This window comes from Arvicanthis niloticus, chromosome 2 (assembly GCF_011762505.2).
Source record: "Arvicanthis niloticus isolate mArvNil1 chromosome 2, mArvNil1.pat.X, whole genome shotgun sequence".
NCBI classification, from domain to species: Eukaryota; Metazoa; Chordata; class Mammalia; order Rodentia; family Muridae; genus Arvicanthis; species Arvicanthis niloticus.
This window is the reverse complement of record NC_047659.1, coordinates 132,436,338-132,455,761: the sequence shown is the minus strand read 5'-3', so window position 1 is coordinate 132,455,761 and position 19,424 is coordinate 132,436,338. Positions and strand designations below refer to the sequence as shown.

At 46.8% G+C, this 19,424-nt stretch overlaps 1 protein-coding gene across 7 annotated transcripts in view; it reads right to left on the bottom strand.

Annotated features, from left to right (window-relative positions):
- Tox2 (TOX high mobility group box family member 2) overlaps positions 1–19,424 on the bottom strand; it is a 120,150-nt gene that overhangs the window by 60,732 nt on the left and 39,994 nt on the right. For all 7 annotated transcript variants that reach the window (XM_034493740.2, XM_076930189.1, XM_034493739.2 and 4 more), the window contains exon 2: positions 13,913–13,978. In XM_034493740.2, the coding sequence (XP_034349631.1) occupies positions 13,913–13,978 (66 nt within the window). The remainder of the gene's footprint in view (positions 1–13,912; positions 13,979–19,424) is intronic.

Here is a 19,424-nt window from a genome sequence, read left to right as displayed (position 1 = left end):
GCTGGAGCTGGAACCTGTTGAGTCACTGGTGAGGAGGTGACTCTTCCCTCAGGTTGGCCCCACTTTTCTATGTCTTCGTTCAAAATATAATAGTCGCAGTAAGCATTGATACAGTGTATGCCATGTGCGAAGGGACCTGCTCTATGCAATATTCATATATGAATGTTACCATCCATGCAGTGGCTGCTATCACCCTAGCCATTTCATAGACAAAGACCAACCTTGAGATGAGAAACTTACCCCAAATCCATGGAACCAGGGACCAACCTGAGAGTTAGCTCCGGGGAACTGACTGTGGAAACAGCCATCAAAGAGACTTGGAGATGGTTCTCCCTTCTGAGCAGCACCGTCTCACTAGCCCACAGCCCTGACTGCCATATTAAACCTCCTGAGACATCTTGAACCAGAAGCACCCAGCTGAGCCACTCCAAAATCCTGATCTGGCAGGGAGAGATTTGTGTTGGCTTTAAAAACTAAAAGAAACTGGCTTGTGAGTTTGCATTCTCTTATTAAATATTCTTATTAAAATATGTTCTTTTGCATGCATCTCTGCGTGTGCTGTGGGTGCATGCATGCAGTCACGGCTATGTGCATATGGAAGCATCCTTGTGTGATGCTGGAAAGTCATCCCCACTCCCCCTTCATCTTTTTTCAGTGAGGCAGGATTCTCAATCAAACCCAGAGCTCATCCATACGGCTTATCTCACTAGTCAGCTTGTTTTGGGGGATCCCTAGTCTCTACCTTCTGGGGCTAAAATTCTAGGTGAGGCACCATGCCCACCCTACTTTTATATGAGTTCTGGGGACCTGAACTCCTATCCTCTTGCTTGCTTGTTAAGCACTGAGCTGTGTCATCAGCCCTGGTTTTGTGACACTGTGTGGTACTGGGGCTTATGCATAGCACTTGATAAGTCTACAACCCAGCTATGTCTCCAGTCTCTCCCCCGCCCCCACCCAGCCTTTTTGTCTTGAGACAAGGTCTCATTTAATGCCCACATTAGCCTAGGACTTATATTCTTAGTGACTGTGTAGTTCTCTTTATAAACAGAGGACTTGGCCCCCTTGTGTATGCTCCTGTGTTTCTATGTTGTCTTCACAGGCATTTCTTTTTCTTCTATTTTTAACTGCTCCACAGTGCAGACCTAGTCACCCCTGGTCACAGGCACCCTCTACCTGCCTAGCACCCGGGGCAGGCAGCATTCCTCATACCACGCTTCTAGGTCAGTACTGCACACACAATAGAGACCTCAAAATGCACCCTGACTCTGGAAGTGGCTGGAGCTAAGAAGCTCTGGGCTGCTGCTGGTCCAAGTACCCTATGGGCACCATGACGGCCTGCGTCATCAACAGCATAGACTTTGTCACAGACAGACAATGGTTCCAAGTCTAGTTCCATCACATTCTGGCTGGAGAGTCCTTGACCTCATAGAGGAAGATGCACTTTCTGAGAGTCACAGAATAAACTGCAGCTACTTAGAACCAAGTTGGGTGTGGCAGTGCAGAACGGTAACCCTAGCTCTTGGGAGATGGAAGTGGTCAAATCAGTCTTAGCTACACAAAGAGCATGAAGGATAGCTTGGGCTATGTGAGACCTTGTCAAAAGAAGGAAGAAAGGAAGGGAGGGAATGAGGGAGGGTGAATCGGTAGGTTAGAGACATTCACAGAACTCTTGTTCTAGCCCAATCTAGAGTCTTCAAACTATAGCTGAACCCACCCTCCTGTGTGTTGGGTCTGGACACACTTGAACGCACCCATCTCTACAAATGGCATGTCTAACGCTGTAAGTCCCTTCACAGACCCACTTGGGAGACAAATCCACATTGGCATCTGAACCAGTGGGCCTGTGGGAGTTGCTGTCTCTCTCACATGCTCACCAGGCATTAACTCAGCATTTGCTAGAGGCCATGTCTCCAGAAACTCACAGGTTAGAAAGGAGGCAGCCACTGAACCAGTGAAAATAAGAATCTCAATTCTGTGTGTATGAAGTACACGTGGGTAAGCCCTGCTCACCTCAGCCCCGACCACATATTGACTCTGTTTCTCTGAAGAAACTGAAGCAATGGGGATTGTGTAATTGTCCTGTAGAGAGGTGCTTGTGCATAACTGTATCTATATGTGCACGTGTGCACATGTGCTCATATTTGTGCACAAGTGTCTCTGCATACAGGTGTGCGTATGTGTGTATGTGTTCACGTACATTTATGTACCTGGCCTGGCCTAGAGAAACTTCTACAGACATCCTCAAATATCCTATCTTCCAGGTATGTGCATATATATATATATATATATATATATATATATATATATATATATAAATAGAGAGAGAGAGAGAGAGAGAGAGAGAGTCTATAGTATATATCATCATCAAACCCCATTACACACATGTACAGACTTAGAGACAACTGTGATCTGAACACTCCCTAAAGCTCTGTTTATAAAGATGGACGTACAGGTCACAGCCAGGACTGCCGGTAAGCTCTGGGGAACCTCATGTCTTCTGCTTCCCTGGGGCAAGCCATTGCTGGAGCCATGTCCGACCTCATAGTCCATCAGGTAGCTAAAAGAAATTTTCCCTCCCAGGAGGTTAAGCAAACTACAAGGTGAGTCCAGCCTGGCTCCCAGCAGGAACATACTGCCCAAGATATAAATGACCAAGGCCTTCCCTTCGCCATCATGGCCAGGCTCTCCACATAGAGACACCTGAAAGAAACTTGTCTTGTCAGCATGGTGGTGAGATAGGTGCTCCGAACATAGGAGGTGGCCTGAAGCATTTATTTCCTACCCCAAACAGACCTTTACCTTGTGTGTGTCTCAAATCTATACATTCTTCCCTTCCAAGGGGACTTCAGTGACACCTGAAGGTAGGAAGGTAGTATGTGACACCCCTGTAGACATTAGCAGGGACATATGACCCAGTGTGGAAAGTCAGATTAGATGACAAAGGCTGTGGACTTGGTTTCACAGTGAAGAACTCCTGCAACACAAGCCCGACAAATTGAGTTCAAATCTCTATGTAAATGTGTGAGTGTCTGTCATCCCAGCATGCTCGCCATGGGACATAGAGACAGGAGACTTCAGAAGCTTCAGAAGTAAACCAGCCAATGAGCCTGGTTTACACAGCAACAAAATGACCCTGTCTCACACGAGGTGAAAAGTCAAGGAATGACGACTGAAAGGTGTCCTCTGACCTCTACAAATGCACTGTGATGCTGGCATGCCCCTGAACATAAACAAGCATAAATGAACACAGTGATACATCACACACACACACACACACACACACACACATGCACACTCACACGCATACATGCACACACACACACACACATACACACGCACACACATACACACATATACACATACACACACGCACACACATACACACACGCGCACACACACGCACACACACACATACACACACACATATACACACACGCACACACACATACATATACACGCACACACACACACAAACACACATATACACGCACACACACACACACGCACACACACACATACACACACACACACACACACACACACACACAAAATGTGCATACGTACAACCAGCTCAAGGGAGAAAAGAGAATCTCCTAGCCACCCCTGCCTCCAGACCTTCAAAGTCCCTTTGTCCTTACATACCCTGTCTTAGTTAAGGTTTTACTGCTGTGAACAGACACCATGACCAAAGCGACTCTTATAAGAACATTTCATTGGGGATGGCTTACAGGTTCAGAGGTTCAGTCCATTTTCATCAAGGCGGGAACATGGCAGCATCCAGGCAGGCATGGTGCAGGAGGAGCTGAGAGTTTTACATCTTCATCTGAAGGCTGCTAGGAGAAGGCTGACTTCCAGGCAGCTAGGATGAGGGTCTTAAAGCCCACGCCCACAGCGACATGCCCACTCCAACAGGGCCACACCTCCCAATGGTGCCACACCCTGGGGCCAAGCATATATAAACCATCATATACCTGTCAAGGCAGTGGTTCTCAAACTGGGGCATAATCCCTTTGGGAAGGGGATTGACTGATCCTTTAACAGGGGTCTCCTAAGGCCATCGAGAAACGTGGATATTTACAGTATGATTTGTAACAGTAGCAAAATTACAGTTATGACGTAGCAATGAAAAGACTCTTATGGTTGGGGTGTCACCATTGATTGAGGATCTACATTAAAGGGCCCCAGTGTTAGTCAGAAAGGCGGAGAACCAGAGTTCACCTCGCCATGACCCTGCATAAGTTCGAGTGCTCTGTGTCGGTAGCATCTAACAGGATGATCTGTTTTGTTGTCTGGTTCTGACTCCTTTTGTGCAACGTGTTTGTGAGAGCCAACCACAGTATTGCATATTGTTACAACCATTCATGACCATTGCTGCATAGCATGGTCTGGGCAGACGAGTCTCCAGCCATTCATCTGGCCTCTCCGTCATAGATGTTTGGAATGTTGCTAGTTTGTGCTTCAATTTTATCTTATTATTTTGAGGTTTTTTGTTTGTTTGTTTGTTTGTTTGTTTGTTTTGGTGGTGGTGCTTTTTTTTTCTTTTTTCTTTTTTTTTTTTTAAACATTGCCTGGGACTGAGCCCAGGGTCTCTTGCATGCCAGATGGGTGTTCTCTCATGAAGCAGTACTCCTCTCTACCTTTTTCCTCTACCCTTTTCTAATTCTGATTTTGTGATACATGGGACCTTCAAGTTCCGTTTTCTTGGAGGCCTTTTAAGAAGAACCACTTTGTGGTGCAAAGCAAAACTTCCTGCGTGGCAGCCACTCACAAGGACACCTTCATCCTTCTCAGCCCAGCCTCACCTCTTTAAAAATGTCCAGGCTGGCCTTGACCTTTCAATCTTCCTGCCTCAGCCACCCAAGTAGCTGGGATTTCAGCCATGTACTACCAAGCCTAGACAGCTTTGTGTTTTTATAAAAAATGTGCTATGGACATTCTTTTTTTTTTTTTTTTTTTTTTTTAGGTTTTTCGAGACAGGGTTTCTCTGTGTAGCCCTGGCTGTCCTGGAACTCACTCTGTAGACCAGGCTGGCCTCGAACTCAGAAATCCACCTGCCTCTGCCTCCCAAGTGCTGGGATTAAAGGCGTGCGCCACCACCGCCCGGCTGCTATGGACATTCTTGATGCATCTTTTGGTGACCTCACAGATGCGCTCATGGAGCTGAACTGCTGGCCACAGGGCTACTGTGTTGATACTGAGAAATGGTTTGCTAAAGTGGTTGTACCAGTTGACACAGCACTGGATAAGCACACCAGATTCTTGTTAATACAGTACTTTCTGTCTTTTCTCCAGTTGTGGTGTGTGTGTGTGTGTGTGTGTGTGTGTGTGTGTGTGTGTATGTGTGAATTTATAAACTTTAAAATGCCCCCACTGCCTTTCTTGGCTTTGGCTATGCTTCTGTTGTGTCCTGCAATAACTGCTTACTGGGGATGGCATCAAGGATAAAACTACTCAAAGGTCACTCATGGCCTAAATGTATCCAGTAGCAAAGCCTACCCTGGTCTCAGCACAGTGGACGGTTGAGAGTAACACAGAGTCAAGTCCCAAATCCTTTGAGGCTCTCCAGCCTCTTCACAGTCTAGTTCTTGTGGGACAAGTCCATCACATGACGCAATGTAGAACTGCCTCTCAGACCTCCTGCCTCATCCTTTCCAGTCTGGGGAACACCCTCATCCTTCCCAGCATGCTCTAGCCTCCTCTGTAAGACCCACACCATATTTCCCTCACTCTCTAGTTTCCCAGTTCCCCAGTCCTATGAGCTACCTTCCTCATATCAAGATAGATGCCCATAGGTGTTTATAAGCATAGATTTTGCCAGGAAGCAAAAAAAAAAAATGTATTTATGCAGCCTGGGGCACTATTTTGGCTTAAAGGACTCTGAGTTCAACTTCTGTTTACCCCAAACATAAGCTTTAATAAGTCACCGTGCCCCAGTCCTAGCAAAAACATTCATAAAAAAGGAGCAGACATGCTCCTGCCTCCCTCACTATTGTTCATCTAAATTGCAAATTAGCCTTATCCGAGGAGAGGGCTCACTATGGGCACACTGGAGCTAGTTACCCCCCATTGCTTTGTGGGTCTCTTTAACCACTCTACAAGCTAGATATTAACTCTTCCGTTTTACAGAAGTGGAAAGTGAGACCAAGAGAAGTCAATGAATCCAATCAAGGTCACACGTGCAGAACTGGGAAGCCACAGGAGCACAAGGGATAGACTGCCCACCAGGCTCCACCCTTCCTGAGGGAAACACCAAGCCTGGCTGAGGCACAACCTCACTCCTGGGCCTTCCTTCCCATCAGAGCCTCTGACTTGGAGTGTATGAAAGGCAGAACCACTCTAAGTGCCTTTGTGAGTTGTGAGACAGAAACCTAGGCAGACCAGGCAGTCACGTGGCAGAGGCTTCTGGGTAGGGAGGGATGCATATCTCCAGTGGGCTAGAAAAAATCAGGAGGCATCTTTTACTAGTTTTGTGATTTTTCTAGGGACTCTCTTGGCACATCTGAAAGCAAGATCATTTCACTAAAATCTTTCTAATTTCAACGTCCCCCTAAGCTGATTCTCACTGAATAAGTGAGCTCCCTTGCTCTTCTTTCTGATGTCTGAGCCGGACACATTTGGGGCATGCACAACCTCAGCAGCATAGGAACCTTCTACTCCTCTCTAGCTACAGTTTGTTGTGTGCCAGACACTGGAATATGCTCTCTGGGTACCAATGCATCTTAGTTACTCTTGCACACATCCCTCTGAGGGACTTCTGAAGATGCAGTGGAATCTTGGGAAAGCTGTTTAATTTTTCAAAGCCCACAGTTTTCATGTTTGCACCCCGATAAGCCCGTCTGACCAACATTTCCTTACTGCAGTCTCAGTTGATTTGACAACAGTCTCAAATCTACTGACTGACCTCGACTCCAGGTCCCTTCTGAACTGACATGACTTAACCAGATAGCGAAGGACTCACTAGCAGTATGGACAGACATTGTCCCTCCTGGGTATTCCTGGTAGAGGAGGAAAATCTCCAGGTGATAGAGATAACCTGGAAAGTTCCTCAGAGGTGATCACTCACAGATATAGATATAGATATAGATATAGATATAGATATAGATATAGATATAGATATAGATATAGATATAGATATAGATATAGATATAGATGTTTGCTCAGAGAGAGCAAACGACCTGCCCATGACACAGAGCGAGAGAGGCTACACAGAGATTAGACCCAGGATCCTGAGCATCCGGAAGCTTAGAGCCCAACGCCATTCTAGGCGGTCGCTATGTGTGGCCATGTTTCTCTTGTTCACAGGGTAAGCTCGCACACAGCAATGAGCACATGTGTCAATCCAGGAGCTCTTTGATTCTCCCCCAGTAAAAAGCCAGGCCCTATAGGGCATACTCATTTTGAGATGGGCTGGAAGAAGGGGAGGGGCTCCATTTTTATGAAAACCTTTGAAATTACATTACCAACCCACTGCCAGCCCCTCCCCCACCCCACCCCACCCCACCTCCTCTCATTGTTTCCACCCCATTTTGAAAGGGTGTGAATGTTTCCTGGGATTCAATTTTGCTTGTAATAGTTGGAAGGAAACAAACTATAGGCTGTAAACACTGACTGCATTGTACGAGAAATCTATGATGGGGAGCCGAGACGAATACAACTCAAGTCCCTCCATTAAGCACGTCCCCTAATGTCTCCTATCGAAACATCGCACAGGCAGAAAATCTAGAGCTTTAAACGTAAATGTATTTTTAGCCACCAGAATGCAAAATTAAGATGGGAGAGATGTAAGCACCGGCTCCCTCTCTGCAGTTTTCTTCAATGAATCCTGAAGACTCATGCGTTTTTTTTCTGAACCTGTGCTTCTGAAGGGTGTGTGCACATCAGCTCCCCGTGACACACACTCCATTTTCTCCCTGTACATAGGGTGGGGCTTTACTTCCTCCCTGCATTTTACTCTCCAGCTGGGAGATGACATTAAATTTCATCAGATCCAAAGCAAATCTCTGGTCTTAAAGCCTTTTTCCTTCCAGGCCCCTCATATTTATTCAGAATTCATGAATCATGTTCCAATAACACAGCCATAATTATTTTTAAAGTGCGATGCTTGTGGCTTCAACAGGAAATGGCTGCAAAAGCCCTTCTCTCTTTGATTGTTTGTAATCTCAGGCGTAATCGCTGCCGTTGCCTTCTCTGCACCACAGCGGGTGAAACACAATTTCATTTTAATCGGAATCACGAGTCTTCACCCCAGTTTTAATTAAAGCAATAAGAGCCATGTCGTCTTTGCCCTTTGCAATGTACATAGACTCGGAAGCCAGAGTGACTAAGCGTACGGCCTCAGATTTCAACCTGGCGGGAGGGCCTCCTGCCTACCCGTGCATTTATGAGGAAGTGGTTTTGCTTCACGAAACCTCAACCTCTAAGGCAATCTTCCTCACCTGTTGGATGGGGGACAGTTGTGCCTATAACTAAGGCTGGGGTGGGGGTGGGGGTAAAGGAGACCTTTGACTCCAGTGCCTAAGCCCAGGGAAGCTCATAGAGAATGTTAAATACCATTGCCATCAATTATTTTTAATTTATTTTGCATGTGTGTGAGTGTGTGTATGTGTGTGAATATTTTGCTGTCATGTATGGCTTTACACTACAAGCATGCCTGGTGCCCTCGTCATATGAAGGCAAGCTCCTGCAACTGGAGTTACAGATGGTTGTGAGTTACCTTGTAGGTGCTGGGACTTGAACCAGCAGTCCTCAGCAAGAGCAACCAGGGGATTTTAACTGCTGAGCCATTTCTCTAGTCCATTTTGGGGACTGGGAGGGACAAATACAACACCCTCTTCTGATTATCAATGGGGAAACTGAGGCTCAGCAAGAAAACAATATAGGCGAAGGGAACTGAATGAGGCAAAACTTGAGATCAGGGTTTCTGCCTTTTTTCCTCTTCTGGGCATCCTACACTGCCCCCTACTGGAAGGAGGCTTCCAATACAAAGCTACGAGGACCAGTCTACACTCTCTGCAACAATGTATAAAATGTGTTTTCCTGAAGGACTCTGAGCGAATGTGTCATTGAACTTTGGGATTTGTTATCAGCCAGATAGATGAAAAAAAATGGCAGCTTTAGTTTTTCTCTTGTGCTTTGTCTTTCGGTAAATGACTGGCTCAGATCTCCTTCCCTTCCCTGGTTCTGAATTGATTTCTCGTAAGTCTTTATGTATTAAGGAAGTTGGTCCTCAACTCCAAGTATTCTTGCCCAGTTTCCCACCTGCATCTTCACTCTGGTGTTCTGGAATTGCAAACTTCATTTCAAGTTACTTTGTGATCTAGTTTTTAAGCTTTTTCTTCTAAAGCTTCCAGGAGAAGTGTCTTCCTGCTCCAAACTGGAAAGTGAATTAAAGGGGGGTTTATTGGTTCATTTATGATTTCTCTCAGTCCATTTAAATCTTTAACTGATTAACATCCTGCCTTTAATTTTAAAGATGGTTTTGTGTAGCCCCGGCTGACCTTGAACTTGTGATTCAGCTGAATATGACCTTGAACGTATAATCCTCGTGCCTCTACCTCTAGAGTTCTGGGCTACTCTACCTGATTTTAATTTTATCATCTCTGGACAGGAAAGGGGCTGTGGATCCAACACTATCTTTCCCCAACCCTCCCTCCATTCTCGAAATGCTCGGCCTATGGCTTCTAAGGCTCTGTGGAAGAACACAGAAAGACTGACTCTATATCAAAACAAAAATGGCGGGGGGTCATTATTTGGCGAGTTCTCTTTTCATAAGCTTCATTTATCCTCCTGGGACTTTGACCTACAAGCCGAGAAGTCACAATTTACATGATGGCTCTAGACTTGGACAGCCATCTAACCGCTTTTAAATAGGCCCCTCAAATGTCAAATGCCCAAGTCCCATCTCATCACGCCTGCCCTTCCCAAAGGCAGAAGATGGCACAACCATATTATATCCTGGGAGTCGCCCATCTCTCTTCCTCCCTTCTTTCTTTACATCTAGTAGACTGAAAATACAATAGCTTGATTTCCAAAATCACATCTCAGACCATCTGCGTGTCTCCATTTCTTCTGCCTCTCATATAATCTAGGATTGTTCATTTGCCTAAACCTCTTCAGTCTCCTTGTGTTCACTCCTGCTACTGAGAGTTTTAACAAACCTCATGTCATCAATCTCAACCCACTTGCCTCTCTCTCTCTCTCTCTCTCTCTCTCTCTCTCTCTCTCTCTCTGTCTATCTGTCTCTCTTTCTTTCTCTCTCTGTCTGTCTTTCTTTCTCAGACACGTATGTACACATACACGTGTATGCGTGAGCACTCCAGTACACACACAAATTTTTAGGAAAAACCCTGAGAACTTTTGTGTAAATCTTATTTATAGCCATAAAATCGGAAAACTACCCACAGCCAGAAAGGCACTGTGACGCACTAACATTTGCAGTACCTGGAAGGGACAGACATTATTTGTTGGGCCAAGACATCTAGGGGATTCCCACAGAGGAAGCGATGTTTGCATTGATACAGAGTTGACCAGATGCTCAACTTGTGTGACCAGAATGTTATTTATGGGAATAAGACAATAGAAATAAGTCATGGCTGGTTTCTCTGAACACTGACGTTTTGCGTAGGCTCTTAGTTTAGATTCACCCAAAGTAAGCCTGAGACAAGACTTCTCTGAGAGACTCAGTGCAGGAAGGAGCGTTGAGCTTAGGGAGTAAGAAAAGGGCAGGTTGCAGCCTGGCCCAGGATGCAGCCATCGTGCAGGTTACATGGGGGTGGGGGTGGGAGTGCAGAGTGACCCATTTGTCAGAGGCCAATTTTCTAGCTAAGTCAGCAGTTAACAGCCACAGCAGCTGTACCTAGGTACCTTAGTTTGTTTAAGGGACTCTGGTACAGTGTCACCAGAACCCATAACCCTGCCTCATTTCCTTCTCCCAGGATCCCAAGAGGCAGGTGTCACTCTTCCTGTTAGTAGGAAGCTAACATCACTTACATAAAGACCTCTGGCCTGTATTGGATCCAGGTCTGTGAGAACTGTAGCCTTTCCCAGACAGACTCCCCTTCTTCCCAGATCATGCAGCCTGGACATACAGATCCCTGTAACTCTGGGTCTGCTGTCAGCCAGGGGAGAACTGATCTTTATCGGGTCAAGTCCTAAGGCTGCTGCTTGGAACATATTAGAAGCTAGTGCTTGCTAGAAATGACTTCCGGCTCAGATCCAGGGCCTTTGAATCATAAGGTGCCCAGTGAACCTTGCTGCTTGGTTGAACCTGGGATGTAAACATACTTACAAGATGTATAACATCTTCTGGTCTCTGAGACCTTTATTTTTTCGTGTTCACATGGGTCCTACATTAACTGGGGCAGTACAATTCCTACAGCTGATAAGACAAGACTCTGTGAAAGGAAGTGTGTGTGTGTGTGTGTGTGTGTGTGTGTGTGTGTGTGTGTGCGCGCGCGCGCGCGCGCGCGCACGTGCCCATGAGTGTGTTCAAATACAGACTCCAGGGAAAAGAGAAATTCCTGGCTGTCTCTTGCCATTAAAGAAAGACCAGAGGCCAGCATCCTGAAGAGCCTGAGTTAATTCATTAGCAAGGTCAGCATAAACTTCCCATCCTCTCCATGTTTCCCACATGGCTACTTGCAAAAGGGCTACAGCACTTTACAGTTCCTCTTTTCAAGAGCCGCCATCTTGTTCCTATTTCGTGAATCTATACTTGTCCTGTGCCTGGCTTTGGCCAATGGGAGGAGCTGGGAGCGCTGATAGACCAATTCCATGTCTAGGCCTCGAGAGGGTGGATAGCTACTGGACTTGCTACTCTGGGAACCTGTCCCCTACCATGTGGATAGCCTCAGGCTAGCCAATGATATGTGAGGGTGGGTAGGGGGTTGGGGTTGGGGGTGGGAGTTGAGGGGTAGGGAGCTGGGGGAGATGGGGGAGGGCAACCAATACCACCCAAAACTACCTACACGCTGGTAGTTTTTAGCCATTGTTGTGAGGGCTTTGCCTTGCAGTAAAAAAGAAAAGACATACTATGAGAAGTTTTCAAGGCTACATTTGCTAAGTTGCTGATATTAAACTTGGCTTATGCATCTGGCTGGACTTATGCCCACAGTATTCTAATTACTACTACTGCTGCTATACAGACTAGCGCTGTACTAGGTATATGCACCAGGTAGCCAATACTGGTCTCAAACTTAACTATCTTCCCACCTCAGCCTTCCAAGTGCTGGGAGCTCAGGCAAATATCACTACACCCAGCTCCTAATGTCTCTTTTAAGTTAGACAGACCCTCTGGTGAGAGCAAAAAGATCTAGAAGAATTCATAAGAAGTCCAACTACGCTGTTCTCCTGTTACAGAAAGTTAACTTCAGAGGATAAATAAAAAGGCCACGTTCACACATCACACCAGTATTCCCTGCTTTCTGGGTTATACCCACAACTCTATGGAGGGCGTGGAGTTCAGGGATCACAGCCTTCTACCACGGAGGTCACGGTCTTGTGTGGAAATCAGACACCATCTAAGTCATCACAAACGTGGCAGATGACCGCAGACAGTGACAAGAGCCAGAAATTAAAACAAACTGGTGCCATGAGAGACAACCCTGGCCCCAGTTCAGAACTGGAAGCCACAAACAGCTCTCTAAGGAAGTGAGAGGCTGGTTTTGACTTCAGAGTGCAACCTGCTACAAAGTTCAGCGTGGCCTTGGAATGACTCAAAGAGGTTTAGAGTACGTTCTGACCTCTTGGGATGACAAGCTGATTCTGGACAACTAAGCATTGTCACTGGGACACCCCCCCAGGACTTGGAGTCTCGCTCACCCTTCATGCAGGCTGGCACATGATATAGCATCATAAAAGCAGCTTTGCAGTGGCAGCATTTTGCTCACATAGGGGCAGGCCAAAGAAGGGTGGGGCGTGGCACCCCAGGACCAGCATTCTTGTCACTTGGACAACACCATCTTCTCCACTAGCAGAGGTCTCCATGGGCCACATGCCCACATCTTATTCATTTATGGCCCCGTGGGACCTGTCACAGGATAAGGTACATTATGCCTATGCCTGTGAGTTAATAGGCTTTTGTTTTCCCCAGCTAGGAGATGAGACCTATCATGATGGCTGGGTAGGGGCAGGGGAGCAGCCATCTCCAGTTGACAAGACAGAAGGCAGAAGTCAAGAGCAGGGCCAGGCTTATCCTCCAGCTCCTCAAGGTTCCCAGCAGCTGGGAAACTCCTTGGTCCCATTTAGTGTCTTTTGCTGTTGTCATCCTGCAGGCTCTCCTGCCTTAGGGTACCATTCTCTCTGTTGTCACAGTCTATAGAAAGGACTCCTTTCCTGGTCACAGTCGGTATTGAGAATGCTTAACTCACTGTAGTGAAATTTCCCTTTTCTGTGGAAAATCCGATTCTATCTATGCCCCCAGAGGTCTGTATCACTGAAGAGGACCTTCCAGGAAAACTTTGCCCTCTGCCCTTTGGGCCATGTCCATGAGTCTCAGTGGCCTCAGATAACTGATTCTGTGTGAGAGTTAGAATCTCTTCACCTGTGTGAAGACACTCTCCAGTTGTCCCTACAAATGCAGTGTAGGAGGAAGGCAGTGGCAGAGAACATGGGACACCTGCACTCACTGTCATGAAACTTGTCCCTTGCACAGGAAATGTGGGGCAACACATTTTGAGTGTTAAGTTCTCAATGGTGCCCACTGTAAGTCAACAGTAGCCAAGGACTTCACTTATAGCTAGCACTGTAGTCCTGGTTTGACTGTCCTTCTGTAAGGATTCAACTGATATTTTGAACACTGAGAAAATAGCATCAGAGGCAGCTGCAGTCCTACTATGTCAACTCAAGCAGCATCTTGGCTCCACCAGCCCAAGGCTCAGACCCCCTCGGGCATGGGCATGGGGCAGGCACTCACCTGGCTGGTTGACAGGAGCTCTGGATTTCCGTCACTCATCCCCACGTAGGCACTGTCACCATCAAACTAGAACAAAGAGAGAGAAGCAGTTCTCGTTATAGTGTTCCTGGAGGGGACCGAGACCTGAAGCCCAAGGAGGTCAGGGGACTGTGCTGAAGCAAAGGGAATTGGAGCCCAGGATGCCTAAGACCCCAGGCCAGCAGGGCAGTGGCCCCTGTTCTGTGGTCCTGAACGCCCAGGTTAGGGCCATCAATCACACACAGGACAAAGACAAGCAGTGTCTTCTGCTGTTGGCACTTTGTCGGCTGTCACAGCAGACTGCCTTGTCAGGCACTGAGCTGCCCACTCCTGTAAGTATATAAATGACTCTTCTATGCAAATCATAGAAGCAATCAGCTAAAGCTGGACCCCCACGTGCCAGGGAAGGACCTTGAAGTTCATTGCTTTGGATCAACTGACAGCCTGCCCCGGAGAAGCCCTCTACAACCTTCCTCTCCTAAGTGGCTTTGTCTCCGCCTCTGACTCTATTAGCCCCTAAGATTACCCACAGCCACAGGTATGAGGATGGTGGTGGGAGCTGATGGGGGACCGCAATCCTGTGTTGGAAGGTCTGTCACTTCTGGTTGCTGGAAGAACTGCCTGCCATGGGGAACAGGCACAGAGGGAGAAACTTGGGCCCTGGCAGCAGATACCGATGTGTGCACTTCAGTTAGTGTCCCAACTTCTGAAACTCCTGTCTGTGAACAAGGATAGCACAATGGTCCCCTCATCCTAGGGACAGTTTAGAGCAGCTTTCTCTACATGCCGCCAGGTGGTCCCTTTTTCTGAAGAGAGGCATCTCTATAACATTCCCCAGGAGTGGAGACTGAGGCATGCACACACTTTTGAGTGAGGATTTGAGGGTTAAGCTGTATGGATATAGGCCAGAGCTGAAGGAGAACACACACCTCAGCTTCATTCCATGGTGGCTCTAAGACCTGAACTGCACACATGTTACATAGGGTCAGTCTCAGCATGAAGCAAGGGATGATGGCCTTCCACTGTCTACAAGAACCAGCCATTGCTGTGGCCTGTCCCTTAGGGGACACAAGGAAGCACAACCTTCCGAGCAAGATGGCCTCCATTGGCCTAGGGACAAGAATCTGGACAAGAACCCTCCAGAGGGTTGCATCTGCTGAGGGCTACATGTCTATACTTACATCATCTTCCAAATGATAACACTCTATACTGTTTTGTGTCTCATTTTTTCTGATGAAAACACCCCCGGGAAAGTGCTCTATATGAGGACATAATTGCTTCTGCAAGACCCCAGAATCCCACAGTAAGAAGGCAGCAAGGAGCCTCAATGAGCTGGGCCTATGGCCCGATGCACTCTCTCTCTCCTTCATATTTCAATATGGCTGCATTAATCCCTGCACAGGGGTGTAAGTTTCTCTGTGGCACTAATTTTCATGAGTAGAGTTGTGCATGCGCATGATGTAGAACTCCACACTCCCTCAGCCATGTAGATGTCTATCCAAGCCCTTCCCTCAGAACTGTGTACAGCAACCTTCCACGAGGCAAGCCCCACCCCTGTGGGCTCAGAGAGTCAGCCTCCCTTGCTGCCACCTCCTCTCTTTTCAACAGCCTGTAACCTTTTAACCACCCTCGATCATTCCTTCATTTACTGTGTGCACTGGTCAGGTTGGACTCCCTACCACACTGAATGTTACCAGAGATCTGGGACTTCAAGCTGTGAGTGGAGGAGGAGCTTAACCAGGGAGCTGAGACATTTTCTAAAACAATAGCAACTAAATTGGGTGGTGTAAATTAATAATACATAATGAGATGGAACAAGAAGCCAGAGTGGATGATGTGCCCTGAAATTCTGTGCAATATACATCAGTTATGAACCTCTGGCTAGTATATAACTAGCAGGCGGGAAAAAAAGCCCATCTTTTTTTTTTTGTATACAGTGGGCAAGTGACAAAAAATGTGGTGAATGAATGACTGTGCCTGAGTCATTCTGGGGGACATGCTTTCTATGCAGGATCTCAGTGCTTCAGTGAAGTAAGCATCCTTTCTCCCATTAAAAACCAAGGAAACATGAGGAGAGAGTAGGTCACTCAGTGGGGAAGAGACCACACAAGTGTCATCTTGTTTGCTTTGCCTGGTTTATTCCTAATCATGTTCCAAGCTCCCTGTAAACAGGGACCAAGGCTTTTCTAGATCCTTCCATGTCATCAACAATCAAGTCATCCCAGGGCCCTAGACACAGCAGATGCTTGACAAGTGTGTTGGAGACTCAGGAAAGGGGAGAGTCTCCCAGAGTGAGCTGCAGATGATGGCCTTAGACAGGAAGCCCTGGTGGAAAGTTTGCCAAGATGTTTTAGAGCAGTGAACTCCTGTGAGGTCACCAGAGTCTCACAAATAGGCTCACTTGCTCAGTCATGCATACATCAACTCCAGCCTAGAGTTGCTTGCTTTGGCTTAGAGGAAGGACTTGGTTGGTGCTCCTACAGAGCCTCAGCCTGTTCCTTTTGTCTCGATTTGGAGAGTCTTGGGTATCTCACAGTGTTCTGAAATAAGCTGTGTTGAGCAGCTGTGAACAGGGGCTAAGGCAGAGGGAGAGGGACACCGGCTGTCTGCCCACCTCTGTCAAATCTGTACTGAGAGACCTTGGATCCAAGGGAAAAGGGAGGGGTAGTCCCCAAGAGCAGGGAGCTTTCACTTCCTTGGCCTCCATGGACAAAGGACTGAGATCTCTTCCTGTTCTCCTCCTTGTGGAAGATTCTTTATGGAAAAAGAATGAGTAAGCTAAGGAAAGGGTCACAGAACTACCCCTTCCCTCAGAGAGAGCAGGGCCACTTCGTTCACGTGTTCATGGGCTCACAGACCAGATGGAAAACATCCACCACTATCCTGGACATGCCAAAGTGAGCCGAGAGTACGGACACACATATGGCACAAACCCGGGTTTGTGTGGACCTATGTCACACACAACTCAGTCCCACAGGTCTCATACCTATGTTCACAGAGCACAAGTACAGGGTACATTCTCAAACTGTGGGAAACTGGTACACAGTCCCCAAAACACACACAGCACAGGAGGAGTGCCAGATGCAGAAACACATCACACACCTGCAACTGTTTGCTGGAACTCACGTATGTGTGAACACAAACATACATTTCATGTTCCCAGAGACACACACTCAGTGACAGCACATGGGCAGAAACGCTGTACACATCTCACCGTTTCCCAGACCCTCTGCCAAGAGTCATTGTTCACACTGCACAACCTTCTGTGTGCTTTAAAACGTGCAGAAGAAACGGGGGGCGGGGGGGGAACAACAGCCGAAGAATCGCTATGAGACGTCAGAACATCCTCTTACCGTTGCCTGGAATAGATTAATTTTCCCCATTTCATATTCTAATTATAATCCCTTCTCCACTGCCATCTTCAGCCCTCATTACAGCTGGAAGATTGTTCTGCAAAAGCCAGGCCCTTCATCTTCTCTTCCCAAGAGTTTTGTCATGGAAATGAGTTTTGAAATCTGAAAGAACCCACATTTTTTTTTTTTTTTTGCAAATATCGAATGTGTAGGGATAACCCTTTCATGTCAGCCACCAGGGATAGGTTCCCAGAGGCTTCTAAAGGGGCTGACTCGCTCTACACTGTGTGGTCGCCTCAGGGATAGGACCTCTTAGGCCTCTATTGCAAAGCCACCCCCACCCCAAACCTAAGCACATCATGTTTTCCCAAAGGACTGTTTTTATCTTGATACCTAACGAAAAAGCAGCCAACGTGAAAAATGAGGATCCCTGATCTGATAGAGACAGAGCCTAGCTCCATCTGTCCCAATATAGGCAAGTTCCTTCCATGTAAAGCCTTGGCTTCTCCATTCCTCCGACCTACTGCCTCTGACTCATGATAGACAAAAATATCTATCTTTCACAGATATATGCTATGAGATGAAGACACATGGGGAGTGAGCAGATGAGAGAAGGGAGAAAAACAGTGGAGGGATTGATTCAGGAATGAATGAGTGGGGGATGGATGATGGATAGAGAGATGGATCAGTAGAGGCAGGGCTGATAAAGGATGGATGTATTGATACAGGAACTAATGAATGATGGATTAAGGCAGGAATTTAAGTGTGATGGATTAATGGATGGATGGATGGCTAGATGCAGTGACAAGTGAGTGAATATGTATGTATGGATGGATGGAAGAGTGGATGGATGGATAGATGTATGTATAAATGGATGCATATAGGTATGCATGTATGGATGGATGTAAGGATGGATGTGTGAATGTATGTATAAATGTATGCATGTAGGTATGAATGTATGGATGGATGGATGGATAGGTGGATGTGTGCATGCATAGATAAAGCTAGATAAAGAAACCAAAGAAAGATGAGCAGATGAATGGATCCATAGATGTATGGATAGACAGATCACTTAATGATCAATTGATACAGACTAATGAGTGAATGGTGGACAGGTGGCTAGATAAGTGGGTGATGGGTGGATGGATGGATAGGTGGATAGCTGAATGGGTGGCTAGATGGAGGGGGATGCATAGACGGATGACAGACAGCATAAATTTTGCTGCCCAGTGAAAACAACACAATCCACAAATGTGAGCCACATGTGTAATTTACGTTTTCTAGTAGTTGTAATTTAAGAACAGTTGAAACTCGTTTACATGCTATGTTCTAGCTAGCTAGCATATTTACAACATGGTCCCAGCATACAATCAACATTAACCTATTTGTTGTTGATGAGGTGGCTCCTTAGTGAGGTGAAGGGACAACAAGGATGCTGCCCGTGTGTGTAATGAATGAACAGATGGGTAGGTAGATGGGGTTGGGGTATGTGGGTGAGTCAAGAGAGGATGAACGAGTGGCTATGATAAAATGGCTGAGTATGAAAAGGCATGTATATGAAAATGCTTAGAATGGCAGACAAGATAAATGAATGGGGGGCGTCTAGGATGCATGGAGATGTGGGTGGGTGCCTGGTACCTGGAGGAAATAGGGTCAGCACTTGTGTAGCCAGGTCACCCTAAACTCCAACCTACAGCTTCTCCTTGTGTAGCCAGGTGACCCTAAACTCCAACCTATAGCTTCTCCTTGCCCATTTTCCCATTTGACCCATGAGCGCCCCACACTGACCTCGGGGACATGGAGTGACTCTTTCTCCAGCACTCTCTAACCGTAACAGATATCACCACCACACGGGCCCAGCTTGATATCACTGGGGGACTCTGACACGATCTTTCCCAATCTGATCAACCACAAAAGTGCTGTGCTCAGCTCCTCCACTGACCTGGCATTGTCAGGAAGTCCCTTTGTCCCCCAGACCAAGCCCCGCTTGGTACATATGTGTACACACACACACACACACACACACACACACACACGCCATAGTGCCCTGGATGGTGTGGGGGTCTTTCGTGTCTATCTCCTTGCTCCTACCTCACCATCTCAGCCCAGAACACTCTCTTCTTCGTTTCTCTGCTCCCTGA